Source organism: Malania oleifera, chromosome 6 (assembly GCF_029873635.1).
Source record: "Malania oleifera isolate guangnan ecotype guangnan chromosome 6, ASM2987363v1, whole genome shotgun sequence".
In the NCBI taxonomy this organism is placed as follows: Eukaryota; Viridiplantae; Streptophyta; class Magnoliopsida; order Santalales; family Ximeniaceae; genus Malania; species Malania oleifera.
This window is the reverse complement of record NC_080422.1, coordinates 105846384-105872765: the sequence shown is the minus strand read 5'-3', so window position 1 is coordinate 105872765 and position 26382 is coordinate 105846384. Positions and strand designations below refer to the sequence as shown.

The following is a 26382-nucleotide window of genomic DNA, read 5'->3' as shown; positions in this document are numbered from 1 at the left end:
ACGGAATCCTCCACACTTTCTCTGAGATGTGTGGTTTCACTCTAATCTGTAATAGCAACGGTACCATGCTCTACTTTTATTTGAACTAATTCATCAGGGTATGATACTGTATAATACTATTTTCTATATATACATCTTACTGTTTCATCATGATTCCAAAATAACCATAATACCAAAAACTGTTATGAAAGTACTGTAATATTTGAATTGTAATAACTGTAATAACTTATTTGTAATATATGAACTATATAAATTGTACATCATAGTGTTATGACTTTATCATTTTGGAAATCATGGTAATCTGTAAATGCTATAAAATATCTGTCTGTAAAATATTTCTATCTGTATAATATCTTATGCCACACAACTAAATAAATAAATATTTCATATTCTGAAAACTGTAACTTCTAATATACAAATAATTTGCATACTAGATAATAATCTGGAAAAAACATGTAATTTACTAATAAACATTCTAAAATTCCTAACATAGCATATTTCCCTTATCTATTTGACTGGGAGGCTTGCCTTCAATTCAACCCTCACGCCCTCGGCATTCCAACCTCAAAATTGTGTAATTACATATATACAAATCCCTAGTAAAACACTGAATTTCCCAGAAAATCATCATATTCACATTTCCTAAACTATAATTTACCTAGGTTCCTGGAAAAATAACCATTGAGGTCCTTAACTCATGCCTGTAGGGTTCCAAAAAAACTTTAACCCTGAAATCATAACACCCTAATTTTACTCCACAAAACATCAGTATATTCTTATACAACACAAAATCTGAACTCATATGAACCTTGTAATACTAGAAATACCAAAATAATCTACTTACCCTGAAATTGGGATGGTGACTAAACTTCTCAAATAAACATTCTGCTCCGGTTAGGTTGTAGAGAATCTCCTCAGGATCACCATGGTAGCTTTTGATCATCGAACTGGGGAGAAATAGAGCCGAAAATCTAGAGAGAAGGCAGAGAAATTGAGTTATAGAGAGAGAGAAAAGAGAGAAACTGATTTTTCCGTCAAAAATCCGTTTTTTGCGCTTATATAGATGGCTAACCACGTGACTTCGTCGACGAGTCACGTCACCTCATCGATGAGGCCAATAAGGGAGTTCATCAACGAAAACATAACCTTTGTCGACGAATTTCAGGCCCTGAAATCAGCTCCCTCCGTAAGTTCTTGTCAGCGAGACACGTGTCCACGTCAACATGCCCAAGAAGCCTGCTCTCTGAAATTCCCCTTTGAAATTCCCTTCTCTCTCATTCCTTTTATTATTTAATTGATATAATTATCCAGGTTACTACACTTCAAGCATGCCATGTGTATATATAAGCATGCTATGTATATGTGTCTTCCAAATGAGAGGGGTTGGGTACCCTTTTATAGGGTAATAAGGATACCTATGCATTTATTGGGATGGAAACCAAAGTAGTGGAAGATGGAGTGACATTCACATTTTCCATAATATATTTTTCATAACAAATAGTTTATTATTTTATATTAATTAATCAACTCAAATTCTTACTAGGCAAGCGCTATCCCATAATTGTGTCTTTATAGGAGAACACATGTTTGTTCTTTATCCTTCTATCGTATTTACTCAAATCTAGCTTCCTCTAAAAGTCATAATATTATTGACTTGCTTTCTATTTCATATAAGATCATCCTCCTTGGTTAAAAGCACTTTCTTTCGTGTCATATATTGATTCTCATTGTGATCATTCTTTTAGCTCCTCTCCTCTCTTAAATGGAATGTGCAAGAGAAAAAAAAATGAATATAAGCATTTTTAACTATGTTTCAAGGTAAAATAAAACTATAACTTTGTTAATTAATAAAGCATTTAATAATAAAATGTTTCTTAGTTAAACATATAAATAAAACTTTTTTTTTGACAAAAATACTTGGTTGACCAAATAATGAAACAAAACATTGAATAACATAAAGTTAATGCTCCCCATCAAAGTTTATATATATATATATTTGAATTTTTTAAAACTTTAGGAATAATCATTATCTTTTTGTCAAACTTCAGGGGAAGTTAATGTCTTTTGCCCTAAATAATAGTATTAAACAAATCTAATTTTTATGTTAATAATTATGTGCCTAATGAACAATAAGGAATTAAGACCCTAATTTGTTGTTATTGGTTGGCCAAGTGGAAGTGGCTAGAATTTAAGATATAAATCATGTGAGCACTTCCTCTCTTCTATAGCCTTTTTTCTTTTATATTTATTTAAAATTACAAATGACATCTCATCCTTATCCTTGCAAAGAAAATTAGTCATGTGTCACATGTTACATATGTGCTATTCAATATCTACTTATTATTGAAAGACTTCTTTGTAATTGTATATTTGGGAAAATTAAGAATTATATTCACAAGTTCAAAAATATTTAAGGCAAAAGGTAAAATTTTTGGATATAACTAAAAAAGAAGGAAATAAAAATCCAAACAATGGATTAAAAATCCAAAAAATTTAAAAGAATTGTAGGAATATATATATATATATATATATATATATATATATATATATATGCTGGTTGAATGACAAGCAATGACATGAGCAATGACGTGACTTCTTTTGTAGAGGCTAGGGGTCATATCTAACTTTGGGAAAGAGGAAGAAGTAATTGCCACATATAGCAGAAAGATGGATTTGAGTTCTAATTCTTACAATTCTTATCAAAATCAAACTTTATGAAATAGTGTGACTAATAAATTATAAGACCTTATAAAAAAAATGAGAAACTAAATTAATAATGCCGATATTTTCTCTTTGCAACATTTTCCATGTTAGATGGGCCTTAACTAAGAATTATTTTTAAAAACATATTTATTAATTTATTTTTATCATAATGATCACTCAAAAGTTGTGAAATATATTTGTGGATATAATATTTATATAACCTTCTAAGAAAAATGAGGGACTTAACTGAACTAGAATGGATAATTTCTCTTGGCGTCGTTGCCCAGGTTAGGCGAACCCCAACCGGGGCCAAGGGAAGCGCAATCCTCCGTTGTCCGCGCCGCGTCCACTTCCCCTAACCGCCAATCTTAAACACCAAAATATCTTTTTTCTTTTTAAATTTTTAAAGATGAAAACAAAAATTGAAGTGTAGAAGATGTTGATAAAAAAAAATCAAAATCAAAATATCATCTTCAGCCAGCGGAATTCTTGTGTTTTCGGGGGAAGGAAGTGAAAGAGAATCAACGATCGCATTTAACATCAATCAATTCGATGAATGGCGATTCGATTGAGAAGAAGAAAGAAGCTTTCAGAGCAGAGCAAAGAGATTAGAACACAAAAGGAAAGAGCAGAAAGCGACATGACGACGCTCAAAGTAGAGTAGACGCTACGTCTTACTAATCTCTCGCTCGTTCTCTCTCTGCAATTTTTTCTTTTACTTGATGAAATTCCATTGATAAAGCACCTCAATGTCTTGGCTTTCGATTCCTCTCCCAAACCCCTTAAAGTCACTTCACTCCGACGTTTCTCAAAGCCACGAATCGCCTCCATCATCGTCGTTGCAGTCATCGGACGGCCAACATGCGTCGTCGCCTGTCGCAGGAGTGAAGGAGGACTTCTCGGTGCTCAGCCTGACAATCGGCCGCCAACTCCGTGGCGTCGCCGCTTTCCTTGCTCCACCGCCGGAGATGGCATCTCCGGCGTCGGCGGCGGAGTCGTCGGACGTTGATGCTTCGGATTCTTCTTCTTTGTCGCTTCTCGGCATTCGGAATGATCTCGTTGAGATCGGCGGCAGCTTCAAGTCCGGCCTCTCCTTGCTCTCTAGCAACAAGGCCGTCAGCGGGATCTCGAAGATCGCCTCGAACTTGTTGCAATTTGGCGAAGAAGGAGATGGACATAAAGATGAAACTTTTGGCGATGATCATAGTGGTTTTTGTGATGCTCCGGGCATTACTGATGATGTTCTTAATTTTGTGGAGGAAATTTCGACGCGGCCGGAGTGTTGGATGGACTTTCCTCTGTCACTGAAACTTGGTAATCCTAATTTCTTTTTATTCTGATCGTCATTTTATTTTTTATAAAAAAGAGAAATGTGGATGAAATTGAAAAAGTGATTAGCTCATAGCTCCCAAAGTCCAGTGCTTGAAGAGTGAAAAACGTTAGGCTGTAGATTGCAGAGGATGTTAGTCTTGCATTCAAAATTTTTCTGTGACATGTTTAGACACTAATTCACAATCAGCATGTTGAACACCCAACAACATGAATCCTCTGTCCCAAAAATCTTTGCTTCTTTTGGTGATCAAAATTATTTGCATTTCAATTGGGTCAATTTTTTAAGCATTATAGTTAGATATTTGGATTTTGTGCCATTTTATGTGCACACATTTTCTACATTCTCTCATCTTCAGTTCTTCATGTAATTCCATGCTAGTAAGTTAGTGGTTAAGGGTGGAAATTTTGATCATGGTGTCAATGCACCAAATCTTTGAGCACTGTTAGGTGCCTATCTATTTGTTGAGCTTGTGTGAATATTAGCTTTTGTCTTACATCTAAACACAAAGTTCTATGCTGCCTTGTGGCGTGTGCGCCTGTGTTTAGTTTTTGGGCAGGACTGAGTAAAGTCTTAGAGGTTGTGTATTAAAAGTCACTGGGTGCAATTCCCTGTGCAAAAGAAACCTTATTAACCAGAACAGATCTGCTTGTGCAAAAGAATTTAATCTCAAGCTGTAGGCTGGTCTTCTGGTTTACGCATCCACGAATAAGTGACAGAGCTCTTTCTTCAATTATGAATAAAAAAAAAGTGAAATAATCTCCTTACAACTCTTAACAACCTCTTTATAATGAAAAACCCTAGATAGAAGTATAGAACTCAATCCTAGCCCTTAAAGCCAATATTAACCATCCAAACAAATAACCATAATAAAGAAACACAGTCTAAACAGCCCTTCGCATAGTTGCTATGTAGCATGAGCACTAATCCCATTACAGTAATTTGGACAGTAACGTTTAGACCTCTCTCTCTCTCTCCCTTTGATGTGCTCTACATCATTTTTTTTTTTGATAAACAAATATTTGTATTAAAGAAAGAGAGGAGTACAGTAAAGAAAAGAAAAGAATAAAAAACCCGTGAGAAAGGAACACAGAGTAGTGCCAATCAATTCCATTGCATGTCTTCCAAAGAAACATGATGAAAGAATCTATTTTCTTAGCACCAAAGGGATGCAAGGAAGATCACTCTGCTCCAAGGCATACTATTGGAAGTGGCAAGTGGCAAGACCTTTAAAGATTCTAGCATTTCTTTCCAACCAAATGCCCCAAATAATAGCTAAAACAGTACACTGCTACAAAACTTTGCTTGCTTTCCTCTTACCAAAACCTCCAAAAATAATATACAAAAATGCTCTAAAGGAGTTAGACACACTCAATTTTCACCAAAGCACATTTCCCAATTTCTAAAACAGAGAACACAAACATCGGGAGACAGGGCCTATTTAGGTATTTGTGTCTGAAATAAATCATTAGTATTGATTTTCTCAAGGATAGAATTCCAAGAAAAGGCCTTGGTCTTTGAAGGAACTTTAGCTTCCCAGATTAGAGAGTAGATGGCAAAGGGGCCAACATGAGGGTCATGAATCAAATGACAAAAGAAAGATTTGCACAAGAAGACCCTAGATGAATCTGGACTCCAAACACGTTTATCACTAACCAACTGGACACAAAAAGAATCAAGCACGATTCGTCAAAGAAGCAAGCCCATATGTTTCTCTCTCATTTGAAATTCTTCCCAAAATGGAAACCCCAAATGGCCATCCTCATGTAAAATTGAGAAGGCTGCAATAGGAGATCCATGAAGATTACTAAATTGAAAAAGACAAGGGAAACCAATAGCTATAGGATCATTCCCAAGCCAATTACCCTCCCAAAAACGGATTCTTTCCCCATCGCTCACTTTATAACGAACATTAGGAAAGAAAGACTGATATAATTGAGACAATTTTTTTCAAGGACTTGAATAAGTGAACATTAACTCCTGCAGTAGCATCCCAACCATTTTGCAGAAGTCCAAATTTACTATGGAATTACCTTGCTCCCTACATTAGATTTGAAGTCAATAAGATCACAATGGAGGGATTGTATCTGGAAATAGCATTGGCATGTTGAGTAATTTTTCTTGCTAAGAACCTGTAAACATTTGAATATTGTTTGGTTTTGCAATCCTTGAGAAAATCAATAACAATGACTTGCTTTAGAAGCAAGGACTTAAAAGGGCCTTGACACCTGATGCATGTCTCCTTTGCTTTTGGAGTGGGAATGAGGGTGGACCACCAATGGAGAACTTTAGATGCTTATATTCTAAATATATATTTAGAAATTAAGATTTTATTATTTTTGTTTGGTAAATTTTAGTTATTTTAGAAGTTTAGTTAATTTTGGCTTATTTTGTGTGTTTTAAATATTTTGGAGTGATGTAGGATAAATATTAGAATCTATATATAAAAATAGAATTGAGAGAATAGAAGAAGAAGAAGAGAAGAAGAAGAAGAAGCAGCAGCAGCAGGAGGAATACAGAACAGAGGAGAAGAACAGAGAAGGGAAAGAAAGAGAAGAGGGGTGAAAGACAGAATTAGAAGATAGATAAGAGAAGGAAGAAGGAGAAGAGAGGAGGAGGAGGAGGAGGAGGAGGAGAAAGAAGAAGAAGAACAGCAGAACCTGCGGGGGAGAGAGAGACACACAGAGAGGGAACCTGCAATCTGATCCAAACAATAACTGTACAATAACTTACATGTCCAGCACTTATACCAACTACTAACTAGAACACATTTACATAAAAGCCCCAATAAAACAAGAAATTACAAAATAACCCTAAAGTACTTAAACACACAAAATAAACCTAAATTGACTGAACTTCTAAACTAACAACACTTTCCCAAACTAAAATATAAAAAAATAGATATAATATGAACGTCTAAAATCCTCCATTGGTGGTTCTCCATCAAACTCCCCTTGTTAGAGAAAACTTGAACTCGAGTTTGTAGTGGTGTAGTAGCTTTAGCTCCATGTGTGGGAACAAAGTCAAACATGCAGGCCAATCAAATCATCCATCACCATTGGAGAATATGTAGCAGATTGTCCAACTGCAAGTAGCATAGAAGGGTGCAATTTCCTCTGATAAAATAACAAGTCCTCCAAACAAGAAATCAATTTAATATCCAAATCTATTGGCAGCTCAAGCAAATATGCATTCGGTTCATTCTCTAAGATGATGGAAAACGTTTCACTAGATTTGGTTAAGGAAAATGTAGAGGGAGAAGATGAAAGGGATGGAGGTGCAAGTTTATTGGATTGAGGAGAAATAATCTCAAGAGGATTTTCAACAGTAAGTTCCATGATTGAAGAATCTTCAACAAACTCTACAGCAGCCAATTGTTCCTCCCTCTTTGGGTTAGAAATGGAAAATTTGATGTTGAAGAACAAGGTTACTGAGAGGCATATCTGTCCTAGTAGTTGGCAACTCATCTTGCTGATCATTGCAAGTTTCAACAACCAACTGTGATGACAAATCAAGGTCCATCTCTGGCGTAGATGCTCCAACAGTGTGTAGGGTCAATAAAGATGAGTCTATGACCTCATTTTGAGAAGATTTATAACTCCCATAAACAGAAGAATAAAAAAATTTGTCTGCTAGTTATATGCATGTCATTTATGTAGTCATGATATTCTATTATGCAGCAATTTGGTTGGGCACTTTTGATATCCTCAACAAGTTTAGTTTTCTCTTGAACATCTTTGGTGAGCCTAGGACAACTTTCTAACCATTGAGAAGATTCATGAGTCATGTCCACTGAAGAATCAAAAAATTGTGCACTCATAATATGCAAATCATTTATGTAGTCATGATACTCACATACAAGAATTTGCATTGGCACTTTTGATATTTTATTGTTTATCCTCAACAATTTGAGTTTTATCTTGAACATGTTGTGATGATCTAGGAATACTACGCGACCATGGAGAAATTGATCTAGAATGATGAAATTATTTAAGATAGGAAGTGGTGTTATAGGTTGGTGGCTGGAGAAATCTCTCAGCTTCTAAAGCCATGTGGTAAGCCTCAGAGAGTAGTGGGATATTTTTGAATTTGCATAATCATAAACCTTCTGATTTCATCCCTCAACCCTTTCTTGAACAAAATTACCATTCTAGGTTCCTTGCTAAGAACAAACCGATGAATGAGGTCTCTAAATTTAAGGTAATAATCGGTGACGCTAGAGAGTTGTCTAAGACTACACAGTTGGTCTAGTAATTGTGAGAGTTGCCAACTATGTAGACACGGAATTTACTTTTTTTTCAATTGAGAGTGAATATGGACTGATGCAAACTCGAATAAGTACCAAATAGATAAGCAGCATTAAATCAATTTCTATGAAGTCCAACTGTCCAAGTAGCGTAAGTCCATACAATGTTACCAAAATGTCCTTGCTCTGACTTTGTAGTTTTGAGATCTCAAATATTTAACATCAACTTCTCACAGATGCTTCAAGAACTATGCTAGCACACTGATTTTACCCTTGAAAAATATGTACTAAGCAATCCAAGATTAGTTTCTTCAAATCAACATCAGAATCTCATGGAGGGAAATCAATTAATTGCAGTAAAATCTCAAAACAAAGCAACTAGGCCTCAATTTGGATGTTGGCAGACCTCCAAAACTCTGAATTTGCTTGAGCTACCCAATATTAGGCTCTATTTCACCTTAGGAATGCGAACCACGCTTCATACTTTAATATTCACATAGAAAGCTTCAAAATATCAGGATAAAATCCAAATTCTCGAAGCTGGAAGCAATTTCTTGTGAATCTGGGCAAAACATGGAAAGTCTGGAAACTTCCCCACGCGCATGGCTGGGTGTGTAATGCTGTTATCATGTGCAGATTAGCCTTCCGATTAGCTGACTGAGACCATCTCTGGGCTTCTAGCTGGTAGAACTAGATAGCTGTTAGAACGTCAGGGGCGTAGCGGCAAGCTATGGCAGTTTCTTAAAGTCTGTAGCTCCTCAACGAAGGTAAACGAAGGTAGGTCGGCTAAGCCTAAGCCACTAAGGAAGAGTTTTGAATCAATATCTGCTGCGCATGAGCTGCCAGCAGGGATCCTCCAGCGACGAGCTTTTGGGTGGAAGCAAATCGGAGGGTGGGGATCCCTGTGAGGGTGGCTGTGTAGGAAGAAAATTGCAGGAAATCGGGGATTTAGAGGTGGGAGTTCGCCTGAAAGTTTTCAGCCAGAGTGTGGGGCTTCTCTGGTGATTGTATGGCAACAAAATTTTGAGGGGTTGTGTTTCAGGGATGTCTGATTTTAGTGGTAAAGGAGGTGTTTTGATTTGGTTGCTGGAAAAGGGTGCTCGAATTCCAGGGACATGACTGGTATTTTCTGGGAAATTTTGGCAGTGCTACATTGTTTGAATTTCTGGAAATTCTAACTTCAAATGGCTGCGTGGTGATCGTGATGTGCTCTGATACCAATTTGATGTAGGGCAAATATTAGAATTTATATATAGAGATAGAATTGAGAGAATTAGAAGAAGAAGAAGAAGAAGAAGAAGAAGAAGTAGAAGAAGAGAAGAAGAACAAGAAGAGAAGCAGCGGCAGCAGGAGGAATACAGAACAGAGAGAAAAACAGAGAAGGGGAAAGGAGAGAACAGGGGTGAGAGACAGAATTAGAAGAGAGATAAGAGAAGGAAGAAGGAGAAGGTAGGAGGAGGAAGAACGACAGCAGAACCTGCAGGAGAGAGAGAGAGAGAGAGAGAGAGAGAGAGAGAGGGAAACTTTAATTTGATTCAAACATTTAGTGTACAATAATTTACATGTCCAGCACTTATACCCACTACTAACTAGAACACATATTTACATAAAAGCCCCAATAAAATAAGAAATTACAAAATAACCCTGAAGTACTTAAATACACAAAATAAACCTATATTGACTAAACTTCTAAAATAACAAGACTTTTCCAAACTAAAATATAAAAAACTAGGTACAATATGAACATCTAAAATCCTCCATTGGTGGTTCTTTATCATGGAATTATTTTGTGACTATTTGTTTTGATTGAAACAGTGGCTCTATAATTACTTTCTTTGTGCATTGTATTAGACAGTTATCACGTTTGAATTCAGAACAGATTTCTTGTTTCCCTCTTTCTAACATGCAGAGCTCTTCCTTTTCTCTTGCTCTTCCTCTTTCTGTTTCTCTCTCATTTCTGTTTCTGATTTTCTGTTCTGTCCTTCAACAGTTTCTGACTTCTACTCCCCTCTTCTTTCTTCTTCAGTGATTTCTTCTCCCTCAATTAGGTCTCTCCCTGTTTCTGTTTCTTGCAATCCTACGTCAATTTGGTATCTGAGCCACTTTCATTCGAATCCACAATCTTCCACTGTTGAACACACCAGAACGCATCAGTTCTCTTCCATTGCTGCCAACATTGTTTCAAACCAGATATTTTCAACAAGACGTATAAAACACTCAAGGAAAATTGCAAGTCTCCGGTACTGTTCATCATCCTGTAAGTTTTCCAGAAAATTACAACTGATGCTGCTCATTTTCAAACACCACTTTTCTGGAAGAACTTTGCAAGAACATCTTCACCATTTAAAGAAGCTCCTGAAGAGCCCCTTCTTCCTCTATTTCTCTCGTTATTTTCCCTCTAAGCAGTATCCTTACTGTTTTTCTGCATCACCTTTGGTCTGCTCAGGCTGCTCAGCATTCCTGTTCACCCTTCTAAACCCCTAGCTTCCTGATCTTTTCTCTTTGCATCACCACCACAACTGGAATCACCACCTCTTGATCTACCATTGCCGTAAGACCACCACCACCAGAGCCCCATACCTCATGCACCAATGATGTGCATGTGGAAATTTGATGAAGATGATCCAATTGATAAACGCTATGAAGAGTTGAAGACAGCAATAATGGTGGATATTTTAATGTAGTACAAAGGATACTTGCTTTTGAGGACTATGGGGAAGATTGGTTGCAGACAACTATTTGATACTTGTATCCATTGTGGGAAATGAGCATGTAAGGTCATTAATGACTATTGATAGTGGCAGTAGTTCTAGCGCTGTTTCAATGGGGTTTGCTGAAAAGCTGCAGCTTAAAAATGAAAAGCATCCCTCTCCCTATGAAGCAGTTTCCTTGATTAATGATGCCTGTAACAAATATTGAACATTGATGTCTTACTCCTTTTGGAGATTGAACACTACTGGAATGAAGCCGACACATTTTACAAGGAAGGCACTGATTATATGACAATGATGCTACAGAAGGAGGAAGGAAGAACCTTTTCTGCTTCATGTTTGCTGGCAGGCATTTCACTCATAATCCTCTGAATATTGTGGCCAGGCATGCTTAATGACTTGGAGAAAAAAAAGAGCTAAATTGTCCTAAAGAGAGGATAGAGCGTATAGCAAGTAGCAGTAGAAAAGATAGCATAAGAAGACGAACAATAATATGTCTGCCATTAATTCTATGCAAGCTATTGTTATTGAAATTTGGAAGTTTTAGCAAAAGCAAATCTTGTAGTCAGTGGCAAGGAAAAAACAAGATCACGTACAATGGGCTGTAAAGGAACATTATCCAGATGCAAATCTAGTGAAGTGGCTATCAGTCATGGTCTGGACGTGCCTTCTAATGAAGCTGAACATATCATTTATGGGAATGGCAAATTTGAGGAGATTGCAATGTGAGAAGCAGACTTGATTTTGGATATGGCAATGCCTATGGTTTAGATGGTGATAAAGTGATTCTGCCTCAAGAGGATGAAAAGGGAATAATATAGAACTTCGAAGAACTCAAAGGAAGGAATGGTTGCTTGAGTGGTCAGCTGTTTCAGATTTAGCAAGGTGAAGATGATTTTGTGATGTCAACAATGTTTGTGAATATGATTTTGCGGTCTCATTCTTCTTGCCTCAAGTAAAGAATACAAAAGTGGTATCAACACCAAATGTCCAACTCTATCCAAAGTTAAAAAGTGCAAACCAACACACAGTGCATTACTACTTCAACACTTGACAGAACTCAAGGATATTTCTTTCCAACTCGTGCGCCAGTGCGGGGGGTGGGGGATGATGTGTGCAATAAACATTGAAAGTTCGTATCTCTTTCCAATGCATATTTTGCATCTCTTTCTCTTACACCCACATGTGCAATACCCATATGTGTCAAAAAAATATTTTCTATTGATAGGAAAGGAAAGACTATTCTTGGAGGTCACTCGTGTTCTCAAATGAGAAGGTTTATGTCACTGCAGCAAAGATGCGTCTTTTGGATTGTTTAGGGCTCCCTGAGGAGGACATACAGTGGCTTACATCAAATGAACAGGAAAGCCAAGGGCAAAACTTGTAACCTATTTCATAGGATTCCAATCTTCATGTTAACAAGCCTTGTTGGAAATATAATAGAAGGAAAAAAATTTACTAACAAAATTAATATTAAATAAGAATACAAATACTTATTAGAAGCTGAGGCGGGGAAGGATCACTGTCCTTAAAGTTGGTTTCATGCTTACGGAGAACATTTCTTGGTGTATATAGTCACTGCACGCATGACCTCTAGGATTACTCAGCTGGTTCGGTTTTGTGTGCACTCGCAAACACCATAGGGATAGGATATGTAGTGTCATTTAGTTACCCAACAAAATATAAATCTTGAGAAAAAGTAGAAGATAAAGTTATTTCAAAGAAGAAAAACTGTATCTTGAAATGAAGCTGGACCACAGTTTATGTAGATAATTTTAAGCATAACTTCTAACATCATAAATATAAAACCGTTAAAGTAGTAGTTAATATTTTAAAGATGTTAAAACTAGTAATATATTAATATTTAACATATATTTAATTAAAATAAAAATTGATGACTATTAAACAAATATATATATTTTTTAATTTGAAACATCTAAAATTAATACGGTAATACCAACAATCCCCCACATGGTTCAAATTAAAAAATCGAAGAAAGATAAAAATCAGTGTTGGTAACTACGAGATGTATTGCATTGGGTGACAATACCTTTCAATTTGAATTGCACTTAAAGAAAATATGTTATGAGTTACAAGAACTTGGTGAATATTAAATTCTTGAACCGAACTCTTTTAGAGCAACACTATAAACATATTGCTCACATAACATCTCTAGACACAAAACTCTTGGGGGTTGGTATGAATAGACCATGCACCATACTTGGATATTCATGAATGCTCTAGAAAGTTTTAGCCTAGTAAATTTTCATAGGAAGCGGTCCCACTTCCAAGCTCACATAGGTAAATCCATCATATGTGTAACTGCAACTAAACACACTAGCTACAAAGGATATGGATTTATCAAGAGATAAACTCAACCTCACAATCTTTATAGTTGCACCATTCAAAACACCATAGAGATGATCAAAACAAATAATAGTGTTCACCAAACTACTCAATGACTTGTTATTACCCATTGATCCTAATTAATGGGACCTCCAATCACATAGGTTGGGTTGCCATCAAAAGTAATTTATAGCAAGGGCTTAAGACACATCCCCCTCTATGTTTATTTTCTATTAGCTTTTCAGCTAATCCTTTAGTTAAAAAATTCATTAATCAACAAGTGTTTCTCAATTTTCATATTTTGATCATATTGGTACTACGCACCTCGACATTTTTGTGATCGCACTAATAGTAGCCCAATATGACTATTCAATTAGTTCATGTTAGTACATAGATACACTAACCAATGCCAATACCATGGCTATGTTTCTATTATCCACTTGGATAATGCACCACGCCAAAATACACATCTATGTGTAATTGTGTATTTAATTATTACGTTCCAATTTATTTCCCTGTGCCACTTAAGGCTCGTAAATTTAGGTGACTTCATCACCACACTACTGCTCCCATGCAAAAAATATGTTTTATTTGCACCTATCTTACTTTGCAAAAAACATTGATAATAATTGTCGAGCATATTAATTTAATTACATATTTATGCACCATCGTCTATTTCACATATGAATAGAATATCAAAATGCTTTAACCCCCACAATTAAATATAATAAATTTATGTGCCTTGCAAAAATCACATAATTGTATTATTGGGGAAAAATATATATTAACTTTTTTTTCCATAGATAAAACTATCATTAAAAGCAATGTTGAAGTGCAACTTCAAGACAAGAAAGGAATTTATGGAGGGATCATGTCAATAAAATCAATGACAGCTTGGCTGATAACAAAAGGGTTAGACACTAATTTCCCCTGAGATTTAGTGAGAAGATGCGGACCTCCCTTAAGGTTTTGAAAATTCCATAGATCACCCTTGAGGTTTGGAAAAAAGACACAAACATCCTTTTAAGGTTTCAAAAATTCCATAGACCTCCCTTAAGGTTTAGAAAAAAGATGCGGAACTCCCTTTATATTTGGCAAAAAGAGAAGCACAAGGAGGGGGTATAAGTGTCCCAAAAATCAAATATGGGGAGTCTACGGAATTTTCGAAACTTGAGAGGTGGTTAGCGTCTTTTTGCCAAACTTCAGGAGGTTTGTTGGATTTTGAAGCGTTAGGGAGGTCTCTATCTTTTTTCCAAACTTTAGGAGAGATTAATGTCTTTTGCCCAATCCCTTAAAAATTTTTTAAACCAAAAAATAAAATAAATTTGAGCTAATTGTCCATTTTAGTATTAAGATATCTATCAACACCTTTATAGCTGTACAGATTCTTTCCCTTCAAAGTTCAAACTAACTATAGAAATAGTAAAAGGGATGATGTAGGATGGAAATCAGATTATATAGGCTACTACTCCCTAGAAGACTTGGAGCACTCTAGAACTTCTTCTAAGGTCTACTCAATAATTAATTGCTTCAAATGGCAAGTTTTGGGCATCGAGCTGCACAATGTCCAAACCAAGTAATGGCAATTGCAAAAAAAGAAGATGATGACTCCACCCAAGTGATTGAAACTGAGGCACAATTCATAAGTGCTCTAGATGAAGATGGCAACATGGAAGATTGTTGATTACTTCTAGGTGTCCACTATTCCCAAAAGGTTAAAAAACCAGCATTTTTAAACTCTAATAATTTGTTTCAACAAGTTTCTTACTTGAGTTATTGATCCCAGTAGTGGTACAAATATAGTTTGTGAAGAAACTACAAGGAAGTTGAATTTGAAGGTTGAGCCACTTCCTCATTGATGCAAGATTGCTTGGGTAAACAAGACCATCTTGAAGATTCATAATCACTGGTTGCTTACCTTCAAGATTGGTTCGAGTATGGAGACTGTAGTGTGGTATCCTTTCTCTCATGATTTGTCACTTTCTTTTCTATAGTTTTTTGATAGGATGGTCAAATATGATGCTAATTAAAATTTGTAGACCTTTTCCATTAGCAAGATGAGGTATAAGTTGGTACCTTTCTTATGAAACGTGATGATTCCTTTCATGGTTTATGGTGATTGACTCCTTGGTGCTTTCCCCAACTCGATAGGGTTGAGTTCTTTTTGGTATCTGGGAGTTGATATAGAATGAGAATTGGATTGTTGGGCAGATCATTCTAACCCATTGGTAAGCTGGTTTTGAACAATAAGGCCTATTAAAGTATTAAATAAGCGGAAGACCTAATTATAACGATAGGTCTCTCCCTCCATTTATAATATATGTTGTTGGCCTAACAAAGCTTAGAATCTTGTTTTGATGATAACAAATCAAGGATACTTAACATGTTTGTTTAAGTAAAGTTTCAGGGCTCAAATGCTTTCATAACAATCAAGATCAAGTGTTTGAAGAGTTTCAATAAAGCTTGTACTTAAAGTTATAAGGACTGTTGAAGTTAAAGCTTATTGAAGATAAAAAGCTTCAAGTTGGATATAAAGAGCAAGCCAAAGCATGAAGACTTAGTATTTAAGATAGTTGATAGTTTGATCATATATAAGTCTCATGTAAGTATTTCACAATTTCAATATGGATGTTTGAAGGAACTATAGTTGACTTTTTCCAAGATTTTTTAAAATTGGGTCTCTAAGTCCACTATAGTTCCTAAGAGCTTCAAACATCCATATTGAAATTGTGAAGTACTTACATGAGACTTATATATGATCAAACTATCTTAAATACTAAGTCTTCATGCTTTGGCTTGCTCTTTATATCCAACTTGAAGCTTTTTATCTTCAATAAGCTTTAACTTCATCAGTCCTTATAACTTTAAGTACAAGCTTTATTGAAACTCTTCAAACACTTGATCTTGATTGTTATGAAAGCATTTGAGCCGTGAAACTTTACTTAAACAAACATGTTAAGTACCCTTGATTTGTTATCATCAAAATAAGATTCTAAGCCTTGTTAGGCCAGCAATCTCCCCCTTTTTGATGATGACAAATCAGGAGCAAAAATGAGTAAGCCTTAATAAGGCTCCCCTTTACAATAAGCATAATCTTAACTATATTTGTAAAGTATATCATTATTCATATTAACTCATATATCATGATTGCATCATAACTATAACTCTTATCATCAGATTGCATCAAGCTTAGATTTAAAGATCAATGTCATGGTCATGCTCAGTTTCTCAGATTCAGTTCATCAATGTTATGCTCAGATTCCATGCTCAGTTTTGCCCAAACTTCTCCCCCTTTTGACATCAATCAAAAAGAGAAGGCTATCAAAAAAAGCATACAAAGTCGAATGCATTGAGCCATCATAAGCACAAAATAGAGAGTTATCATTCATCATGCATAAGAAGATAAGCAATAGATCCCAAAATAGCATGAGAAAAATCAAAAGAGCATAAGAGAAAAAAAATTGTATCAGATGCACATATTACAACCAAAGTTTGTTCAAGCTAAGAAAACATTTAAGCATCATCTGCATCTTCATCATCATCTTCATCTTTAGCTTCATCTTCATCTTCAGCATCACCAGAACTAGTCTCCATTGGAGCCTTACTGCGTGAAGAAGATGAATTAGCCATATATTGTTCAATTCTTCCAAGCCGTTGATCAAGAGATGAGTAATGTGCTTGAAGTGAGCTAAAACCTGAATGCACTTTATCACAAAAATTAGTTATTTGCTGCTGATAAGCCACAAACCATGAAGGGGTGTCATTTGCTGGAGGAGCAGGTTGCTGAGCAAGTGACTGTGGTTCCTGAGCCTATCGACGTCGCCGACCATGTTTGGGAAACCATCCTTGATCATGACGTTCATACTCCATTTGCTTAAGTGTAGTGGAAGAAAATAGGTCATAATGGGTTCGCTTAATGAACAATGTGGATGGAGTGGCTACGCCAAGATGTGCAAAGACAAGGTTCAGAACTCCGCCATATGGAAGAATTACTCTACGAGCTTCTTCTCTAGAAATCATCCATTTTAGAATTAAGCTTGGCAAGTCAAGCTTTTTTCCTTTAAGTAGGCACTATATTACAAAGAAATCCAAATAGGAAACGTGATCGTGTGATCCTATCCTTGGCAAAATATTGTAAGTGATAAGCTTTTGTAGGATTTGGGCTTGCAGGTTAAGTTGATTGTAATGAGGAGGATGACCAAAGTAGATAGAATCCTTAGACATAACTTGAGGTAGAAATTCCTTAGCCATAATCCATGATTGACCTAGAGATGGACACTCAAACTCTCCTTGTTTGATATTCAGAATGGTTGCTAAGGATTGTGGAGTAATGACAAACAGTTTGTCCATGACTTAGGTAGAGGTCACAGTGTCCCCTTTGAATGTATTGGCATAGAAAAGCTTAACCAAGTTTGGATACACTCCCTTTGCCTGATAAGTGATAAACCTTTTCCATCCTAAAGCTTTGAACATAGGTAAAATGGCAGGAAAATCATCTTCAAAGAATGTAGCGTCTAAAACCTTATCGAAAATAGGTTCAGTAGATCGAAGGTGGTCCCGGTGTAGTTGCTTTGCGTGAGGAGTCATAAGCCATTGCTCTATGTTATTGCTGTCATCTTTCCCAGATGAAGAACCTTTGTTTGCCATAGTCTTTGTTCTTGGCATGATGATATTGAGAAAAAACGAATGGTGAAATCCTTGAAAATCAAGTAAGAATGAAGTAGGAGGGTTTATTTTAAGGATTAATTGGGAGAAATCTCGTGTGAGATCACTTGTGATCGTCGGAGAGAGAATTTTGGGAGAGAGACGAAATAGGGTCAGTAGACTGAGGGTGAAAAATTAGGGTTTTATGAACAGTTAATATTTATACTGCCGTGGGTTAGTCGACTGTGCTCGAAGAGTCAGTCGCCTGACCTTTGTATTTATTCGAAATTTCACCAAACAGTAGCGGGTCAGTCGATTGTCCCTCAGAGTCAGTCGCCTGATGAGCCTGATCCTGAGAACTTTAGTAAGTCAGAGAGTGCTCAGGCTGTGGATCAATTATCAGTCGCTTGACCTTTAGTACTATGGACTTACTTGCTAACTTAACATTCATCCAATTTTCCTCTTTAAACTACTTCTTTATCATGCAATGAACCTAGTTCACGTCTTGTAGAGACGAATCTATCCTCTGGAAGAGATTTTGTAAAGATGTCAGTCCATTGATCACTAGTATTCACAAACTCAAGTGTGATATCCTCTTTCTGTACATGATCTCTCAAAAAGTGATGCCTAATATCGATATGCTTGGTTCTAGAATGAGATATGAGATTTTTGGAAATATTGATGGTGCTAGTATTATCACATTTTATAGGTACAGCCGAATACTCCAAATTGAAATCCTTTAATTGTTGTTTCATATAGAGAGTTTGTGCACAATAGCTACCTGCTATCACGTACTCTGCTTCCGTAGTAGATAGTGCTACGGAATTTTGTTTCTTGGAGAACCAAGACACAAGAGATCTTCCTAGGAAGTGGCAAGTACCACTTGTACTTCTTCGATCAATTTTACATCCTACACAATCCACATATGAATAACTGATCATCTCAAAGCCTGTATCTTTAGGATACCATAGACCTAAGTCAATAGTACCTATCAAATATCTTCAAATTCTCTTGATGACTTTTTGGTGAGATTCTTTAGGGGCTGCTTGAAAACAGGCGCACATGCATACACTGAATATAATGTCTAGTCTACTGGCTGTCAAATAAAGCAGACTTCCTATCATGCCTCGATAGTATTTCATATTTACCGGCTTTGCTTGTTCATCTTTATCAAGATTTATGGACGTACTCATAGCGGTCCCTAAAGGCTTGCCACCTTCCATATCGAATTTCTTAAGCAAGTCTCCTATGTATTTTGAGTGATTTATGAAAGTCCCAGTTTTAGCTTGCTTAATCTGAAGACCAAGAAAGTAGGTCAACTCACCTATCATACTCATCTCAAATTCGTCCTGCATGCACTTTGCAAAGTCTTTGCATAGCTCTTCATTTGTAGCACCAAAGATGATATCATCCACATATATTTGTATAATAAGCATGTCTTTATTTTTAGACTGAATAAACAGTGTGCTGTCCATTTTTCCTCTAGAAAAGCCATTTTCTGACAAAAATCCACTTAAACGCTCATACCAGGCTCTAGGAGCTTGTTTTAGTCTGTATAATGCTTTTGTTAGTTTAAACACATGATTAGGGTAATGAAAATCCTCAAATTTTGGAGGCATAGTAGTTAGAGGCGCGAGGCGAAGGCGCGCGCCTCATGAAGGTGAGGCGCACAATTATTAAAATGGTGTAAAATGTCTATTTGGGGTAATTGATTTATGAACATATGAATATCTAGTAATATTAGAATTTAAAATGCCAAAAAATTCAATTACAAAATTGAAAATTTAGCCCAAAAGCATCAACAATTCAACATAGTTCATCATCAAACGAAAAGAGTACAAATCAAAAAATAGTAGCTAAATTTCAATAAAAAAAAATAAATATTATGTATTAATTATAATTTATAAACTCACATTAATTAAACTAAATATTACAAATTAAAAAATAGTAGCTAAATTTCAGTAAAAAGAATAAATATTATGTATTAGTTATAATTTATAAACTTGCATTAATTAAACTAAATATTTAATTAGTAATTACATATAAAGAAGAAGAGGAAAAAAAGTAGCCAAATTTCAATAAAAAGAATAAATATTATGTATTAGTTATAATTTATAAACTTACATTAATTAAACTAAATATTACAAATTTAAAAACAGTAGGTAAATTTCAGTAAAAAAAATAAATATTATGTATTAGTTATAATTTATAAGCTTAGATTAATTAAAGAAAATATTTAATTTATAAGCTTACATATAAAGAAGAAGAAAAAGAGAAGCAGCAGGCAGCACGCAACAGTCAGCAGCACGCAGCACGCAGCAAGCAGGCAGCAGGAAGAAGAAGAAGAGGAAGAAGAGAAGCAGAAGGCAGCAGGCAGCAGGAAGAAGAAGAAGAAGAAGAAGAACTCGCGAGGGCTCCTGCTGGTTGGAAACGAAGTCGCGAAGGGTCGTGCTTCTTCAAAATGTCGAAGACGAACTCACAATCCTGGTTTGAAGCTCGAAGACGAAGTAGCGAAGGCTTCCGGCTGGTTCGAAGGCTCGCAGACGAGCTCATGTTGCTGGTTCGAAGGGTCGCGAAGGCTCCTGTTGGTTCGAATCTGCAAAACGAACTCACGAAGGGCTTCAAAGGGCCGAGAGGGGCTAGGGGATATGTTCGTTCGAGTCGAATGAGGGCTACGGGTCTGGCTGTGGCTATTTCTCTACTTTAAATGACTAAAAATTCACAAGGCGCGACTCACTGCGCCTGTCGCCCCAGTGCGCCTCGTCTCACCTAGTGTCGCCTCTTGCAGGTGGCCTCGCCTCACCTGGTTTGAGGCGCAAGTCTCTTCGCTTCACTGCGCCTTGCGCCTAGGAGGCGCGCTATTAACTACTATGCTTGGAGGTTGTGCTACATATACTTCTTCATTTATAAATCCATTTAAGAATGCACTCTTCACATCCATTTGATAAAGTTTAAAATCTTTGTGAGATGCATAGGCTAATAGCATTCTTATTGCTTCCATTCTAGTTATGGGAGCAAAGGTCTCATCGTAGTCTATTCCTTCTTCTTGATTATATCCTTGAGCTACGAGCCTAGCCTTGTTACGCACTACAATGCTGTTTTCATCCTTCTTATTCCTTAACACCCATTTGGTTCCAATTACTAAATGATCAGCGGGTCTAGGAACTAGCTTCCAAACTTTATTTCTTTCAAACTGATTTAATTCTTCTTGCACGGCTTCTATCCAAGAGTCATCTTTTAATGCATCGTTTATCTTTTTGGTTTCCTCCTGAGATAGGAACGCGTAATAACTACACATATTCTTCAAAGAGGATCTAGTGGATACTCCTTGTGAAGGTTCCCCAATTATTTAATCTTTTGGGTGATTTCTTACAAATTTCTATTCTTTAGGTAGTTCGGATTGATCAAGAGGTCTATCATCTAAAGTTGAGCTCGATTCCTTATTCTCATATTTTCTTGAATTTCTAAGTCTTCTAGACTTTGCTTTATTTCAGCTTCCTCAATATCAGATGGTTTAGAGAATGTATTTGTCTCATCAAAAGCTACATGTATTGATTCTATGATTGTGAGAATCCTTTTGTTGTACACTCTAAAGGCTTTACTATTCAACGCATATCCTAAGAAAATTCCTTCGTCTGATTTTGCAACAAATTTTCCTAAGTCCTCTTTATCATTCAATACGAAACACTCCAAATACGTGAAAATAAGATATGTTTGGTTTTCTTCCTTTCCAAAGTTCATAGGGGGTCTTCTCTAGGCTTGATCTAAGGGAGACTCTATTCATTACATAACATGCAGTATTTACCGCTTTTGCGTAGAAATACTTCGGTAAATTATGCTCATTTAGCATAGTTCTAGCCATTTCTTGAAGAGACCTATTATTCCTTTCAACAACTCCATTTTGTTGTGGAATACGGGGTGCCGAAAAAGTTTTGAGCTATTCCATATTCATTACAGAATTTTTCGAAGTCTTTATTTTTGAATTCTCTTCCTCGATCACTTTTGATATTTAGAACTTCGTATCCTTTTTTGTTTTGGAGCTTCTCGCACAAGTTAATTAGCATCTTACATACTTCGTCTTTGGAGAATAAGAAGAGTACCCAGGTACACCTGGACTAGTCATCAACAATGACGAAAGCATATTGCTTTCCTCCTAGACTTTGTGTTCTGGTAGGGCCAAATAAGTCTTAAGTGAATAAGTTCCAAACGCCTACTAGTGGAAATATGATTCTTCATTTTAAAACTTGTCTTAGTTTGCTTCCTAAGTTGACAAGCATCGCAAACTTTATCCTTTACAAACTTAGTGCTAGGTAAACCCTTGACTAATCTCCTATGTCATAGCCAGCTCGCTTCATTCACAGTTGTAAAGCATGTGACTTCCTGAGATATTAGGTTTTCAAAATTTATGCAGTACACATTATCAACCCTATTTGCAATGAACTAGATATCATGCTTTTCTTTGTTTTCAACTACACACCTGTCTTGTTTAAATATTACATCAAAGCCTTTATCACTCAATTGACTGATGCTAAGTAGATTATGTTTCAATCCATTTAATAATAAAACATCATCAGTAGTTAAGGAGGGTTCTTTACCAACTTTTCCGATGCTGATTATTTTGCCTTTAGCATTCTCCAAAGGTGACATGTCCACCATCTTTTAGCATTAATGAGGTAAACTTGGATTTGTCTCTAGTCATATGTCTTGAACATCCACTATCCAAGTACCATTTGTCTTTTGATGGAGTGGACCTAAAACATACCTACAAGAAGGGTTTCAAGGTGTTACTTTTGGTACCCAAACCTTCTTAGGTCTTTTTGATTCAGTTTTAGTTTCAGTTTTGACTTTCCATACTTTCTTGACTTTAACATTTTTTCTTTTGTATGGACATTCAAACTTTATGTGCCCCTTCTTCTTATACAAAAAACACATAGTGTGTTCGTAGGCATTTGTGGAAGATGTGCTTGCAAAGTGTTTTGAGGCTTTTACAAGGTACCCCATGTAGAGGTTCTTTTTCTTCTTGTTTTCAACTCTATTGAATCCAATTCCTTCTTTGTCCAAAGACATTCTTTGTGATCCAACCAGTTTATCATAGTTTTCCTTTCCTCTAGTGAAATTGTAAATGATTTTGGCTTGATCCTCAACTTTATTCATAAGATCACATATTTCTGAGTCTTTTATATTTTTTCCATTTACTTGAAGCTTTACTAGATCTTGAGACATCTTGTTGACTTTACTCATAAGTTCATCAATAAGTGAGTCCTTTTCTTTTTCAGCTGATATTGAAGTCTCTAGTTGGTTCTTTAGCTTTTCATTTTTTTTTTCAATGCTATAATTCGTTTGGATACTTTTATGAACCTATTATGTAAAGAAAATAATTCAGCTTGCATTTCTCTATATGAGGGCATGCTTTCACATGAGTCACTACACGATTCATCACTAGATTCTTCTTCTTGTGAGCTAGAGTAGGAATTTACCTCGTCATCTTTCGCCATGAAGCAAAGGTTTGCAATATCTTGATCACTTGATTCATTTTCTGATTCACTCGAGTTTGATTCATTCCGTGTGGTAGCTTTTATTACCTTCTTTTTCTTCTTCTTTCCGTCTTTATTAAGCTGTGCACAATCAGGTTTTATATGTCCAACTTTCTTGCAATTATAGCATGTAGGAGGTTCAGTCTTAGTTTCTTTCTTGTTAGTTTCTCCTTTATTATATTTTGAGCCTCTGAATTTTCGAGTAAACTTCTTGTTCTTTTTGAAGAATTTTCCTAGTCTTCTAGTGAAAAAGACTATGTCATCGTCATCTAGTTCGTTGTCTTCTTCTTCACTAGAACTTTCTTTTGCAGTCTTAAGAGCTATTGATTTCTTGTGTTTGCTACCCGCAGAATTTCTTTCATTTATCGCCATCTCGTATGTGAGGAGCGATCCTATTAATTCATCTAGGGAGGTATTTTTCAAATTTCTTCTTTTTGTTATGGCAGTGGCCTTGGGTTCCCAAATTGGGGGAACTCCTCTAAGGATTTTTTGAATCATCTCATAAGTAGAGTAGTTTTTCCCTAATGCATTAAGAGAGTTTATTATATGGGTAAACCTAGTATACATACTAGTGATAGTCTCTTCAGGGTTCATCCTAAACGCCTCATACTCGCTGGTGAGCATGTCAATTCTACTATCTCTTACGTCAACCGTTCCTTCATAAGTTACTTCAAGCTTATCCTAGATTTCCTTGGCTGATTTACATCCCATGATCCTATTGAATTCATTGACATCTAGGGCACTATATAGTGCATTCATTGCACTAAAATTTATTTGTAGCATCTTCAAATCATTGTCAGTCATCTCTTTTTCTTCCTTAGGTATTTCTTTGTTATCTATGTTTTTAGTGGGGATGAGGTCACAATGTGTGACTACTTTCCATATTTTCCAATCCATGGTTTGCAAATATATTCTCATTCGCTGTTCCCAGAAGGCGTAGTTAACACCGCAGAAGATAAGTGGTCTGGATGAGGATTGACCCTCGCCAAAAGGAGATATGCCTAGGTGTGCGATAGGGATCTTTATGTAGCTTCCAGTTTTAGATTTACTACAACCTAGGGCTCTAATGCCAATTGAGAATTAAGGTGTTCTCCCAAGAGTTGGGAGGGGGGGGGGGGTGAATTGGGTTTTTAAAAATTTTCTTACTAACTTAAGTTTACAAATACCTTAGTTAAGTATTACCCCTTAATTAATTTTCAACAGTCACACAATCACAATAATATTGATCAGCAACCTCACAAGCACAGCCAACAATCCTTTGTATGAAAATATATTATCACAATTCAAATTCAATCTTTCAATATTAAAGGTCAGCTCGTTCAATTCCAATAACTATAAAGATAGAATTTTATAAGATTGATCTCAAACAACCCTGCAATATATTCAGATTTACAAGGTTTATTTCAACTAATATTCTCAGAACTTCAATATTCAGAATTTCAACCAACTCCCAATACTCAGCAATTCAGTATTCAAGTATAACTTGATTTTTCAAACCAATAAACAATCAATATAGATCCTTTGATTAAAGACAATCAGTATTCCAACAATTCCTAAGTATCCAGCAAGTTCTTAACAACTTAAATAAGCATACACGCAATTTTTATACTTGCAAGAATGTAAAGAGATTGAGGGAAGAAGAGAGGAACACCGGATTTTTTATAAGGTTCGGCCAGCAGCCTACATCCTTGCCCCAAACAACACGCTGTGAGGATTCCTTTCTAACTTCTTTACCAGGCGAAGTTACAACCTCTCTCCATTCGAGGTGGAGATCCCTCTCTAACGAAAACACCCTCTCACTAGGCAACGATCCAATAATCCTGAATCGTCAAGAAAACAAAAACAAGGAACAACTTTTGTTCGTATAAGTAGAACTCTTAGTAAGAACATATTTGTACAATTGAAAATCAATATAACTTCAAACAATAAACAATATAGAAGATGAAGCTTAGTAGAATATCACCAGGGTTCATATTAGATTTGAATATCTCAGTAAAATAGATTAGAAAACCGTGGGTTGTATCAGCAAAAGCACAACAATATTTCAGTAAGAATTTCAGTAGGAGAACTCTTAATTTGTAATTCGTATGTGCTTGATCATTGTGTATAATTTGTGAAAATAACATGTATTTATAGAGTAATAAAGCATATTACCGTTTTCCCAAAGTTTCTTGCCGTATTTCCCAAGTATTCTCCAAGTTTGGGAGTCAAGAAATCAGTTTTGGAAACTTTCCCAACGCTGTTTTAAAGTAAAAACATGAATGTTAGTCGACTGTGTCTTGAGGGTCAGTCGCCTGAGCTTTTTAAGTTCAGCGTATTTTGAAAACTCAGTGTTGAGGCAGTCGACTGGACGTTAAATGGTCAGTCGCCTGTCTTGGCTCTGTTTCCTTAAAATTGTCAGCATAAAATGTCAGTCTCCTGATGAAAATCCATCAGTCGCCTGTCCTGCTTGCAGCTTATGTGTTTTTTAAAATTTTGATTCCAAAACTTTTACTTTTAATCTTGGAAAATGTGAGACTTTTAAAAATATTTTCCATGATTTTTTAAAATCAGGTCTCTAAGTCAACTATAGTTTCTAAGAGCTTCAAACATCCATATTGAAATTGTGAAGTACTTACACGAGACTTATATATGATCAAACTATCTTAAATACTAAGTCTCACTTACGTTTTAAAAAAATCACGGAGACTTGATTTTAAAAAATCATGGAAAGTATTTTTAAAAGTCTCACTTACGTTTTCCAAGATTAAAAGTCAAAGTTTTGGAATCAAAATTTTGAAAAACACATAAGCTGCAAGCAGGACAGGCGACTGATGAATTTTCATCAGGTGACTGACATTTTATGCTGACAATTTTAAGCAAACAGAG

At 35.9% G+C, this 26382-nt stretch overlaps 1 protein-coding gene across 1 annotated transcript in view; it reads left to right on the top strand.

Annotated features, from left to right (window-relative positions):
* The first annotated feature begins 2927 nt into the window (after positions 1-2927).
* LOC131157842 (uncharacterized) overlaps positions 2928-26382 on the top strand; it is a 48512-nt gene continuing 25057 nt past the window's right edge. The window contains exon 1 of the mRNA XM_058112250.1: positions 2928-4017. Coding sequence (XP_057968233.1) covers positions 3453-4017 — 565 coding nt within the window. The 5' untranslated portion in view covers positions 2928-3452. The remainder of the gene's footprint in view (positions 4018-26382) is intronic.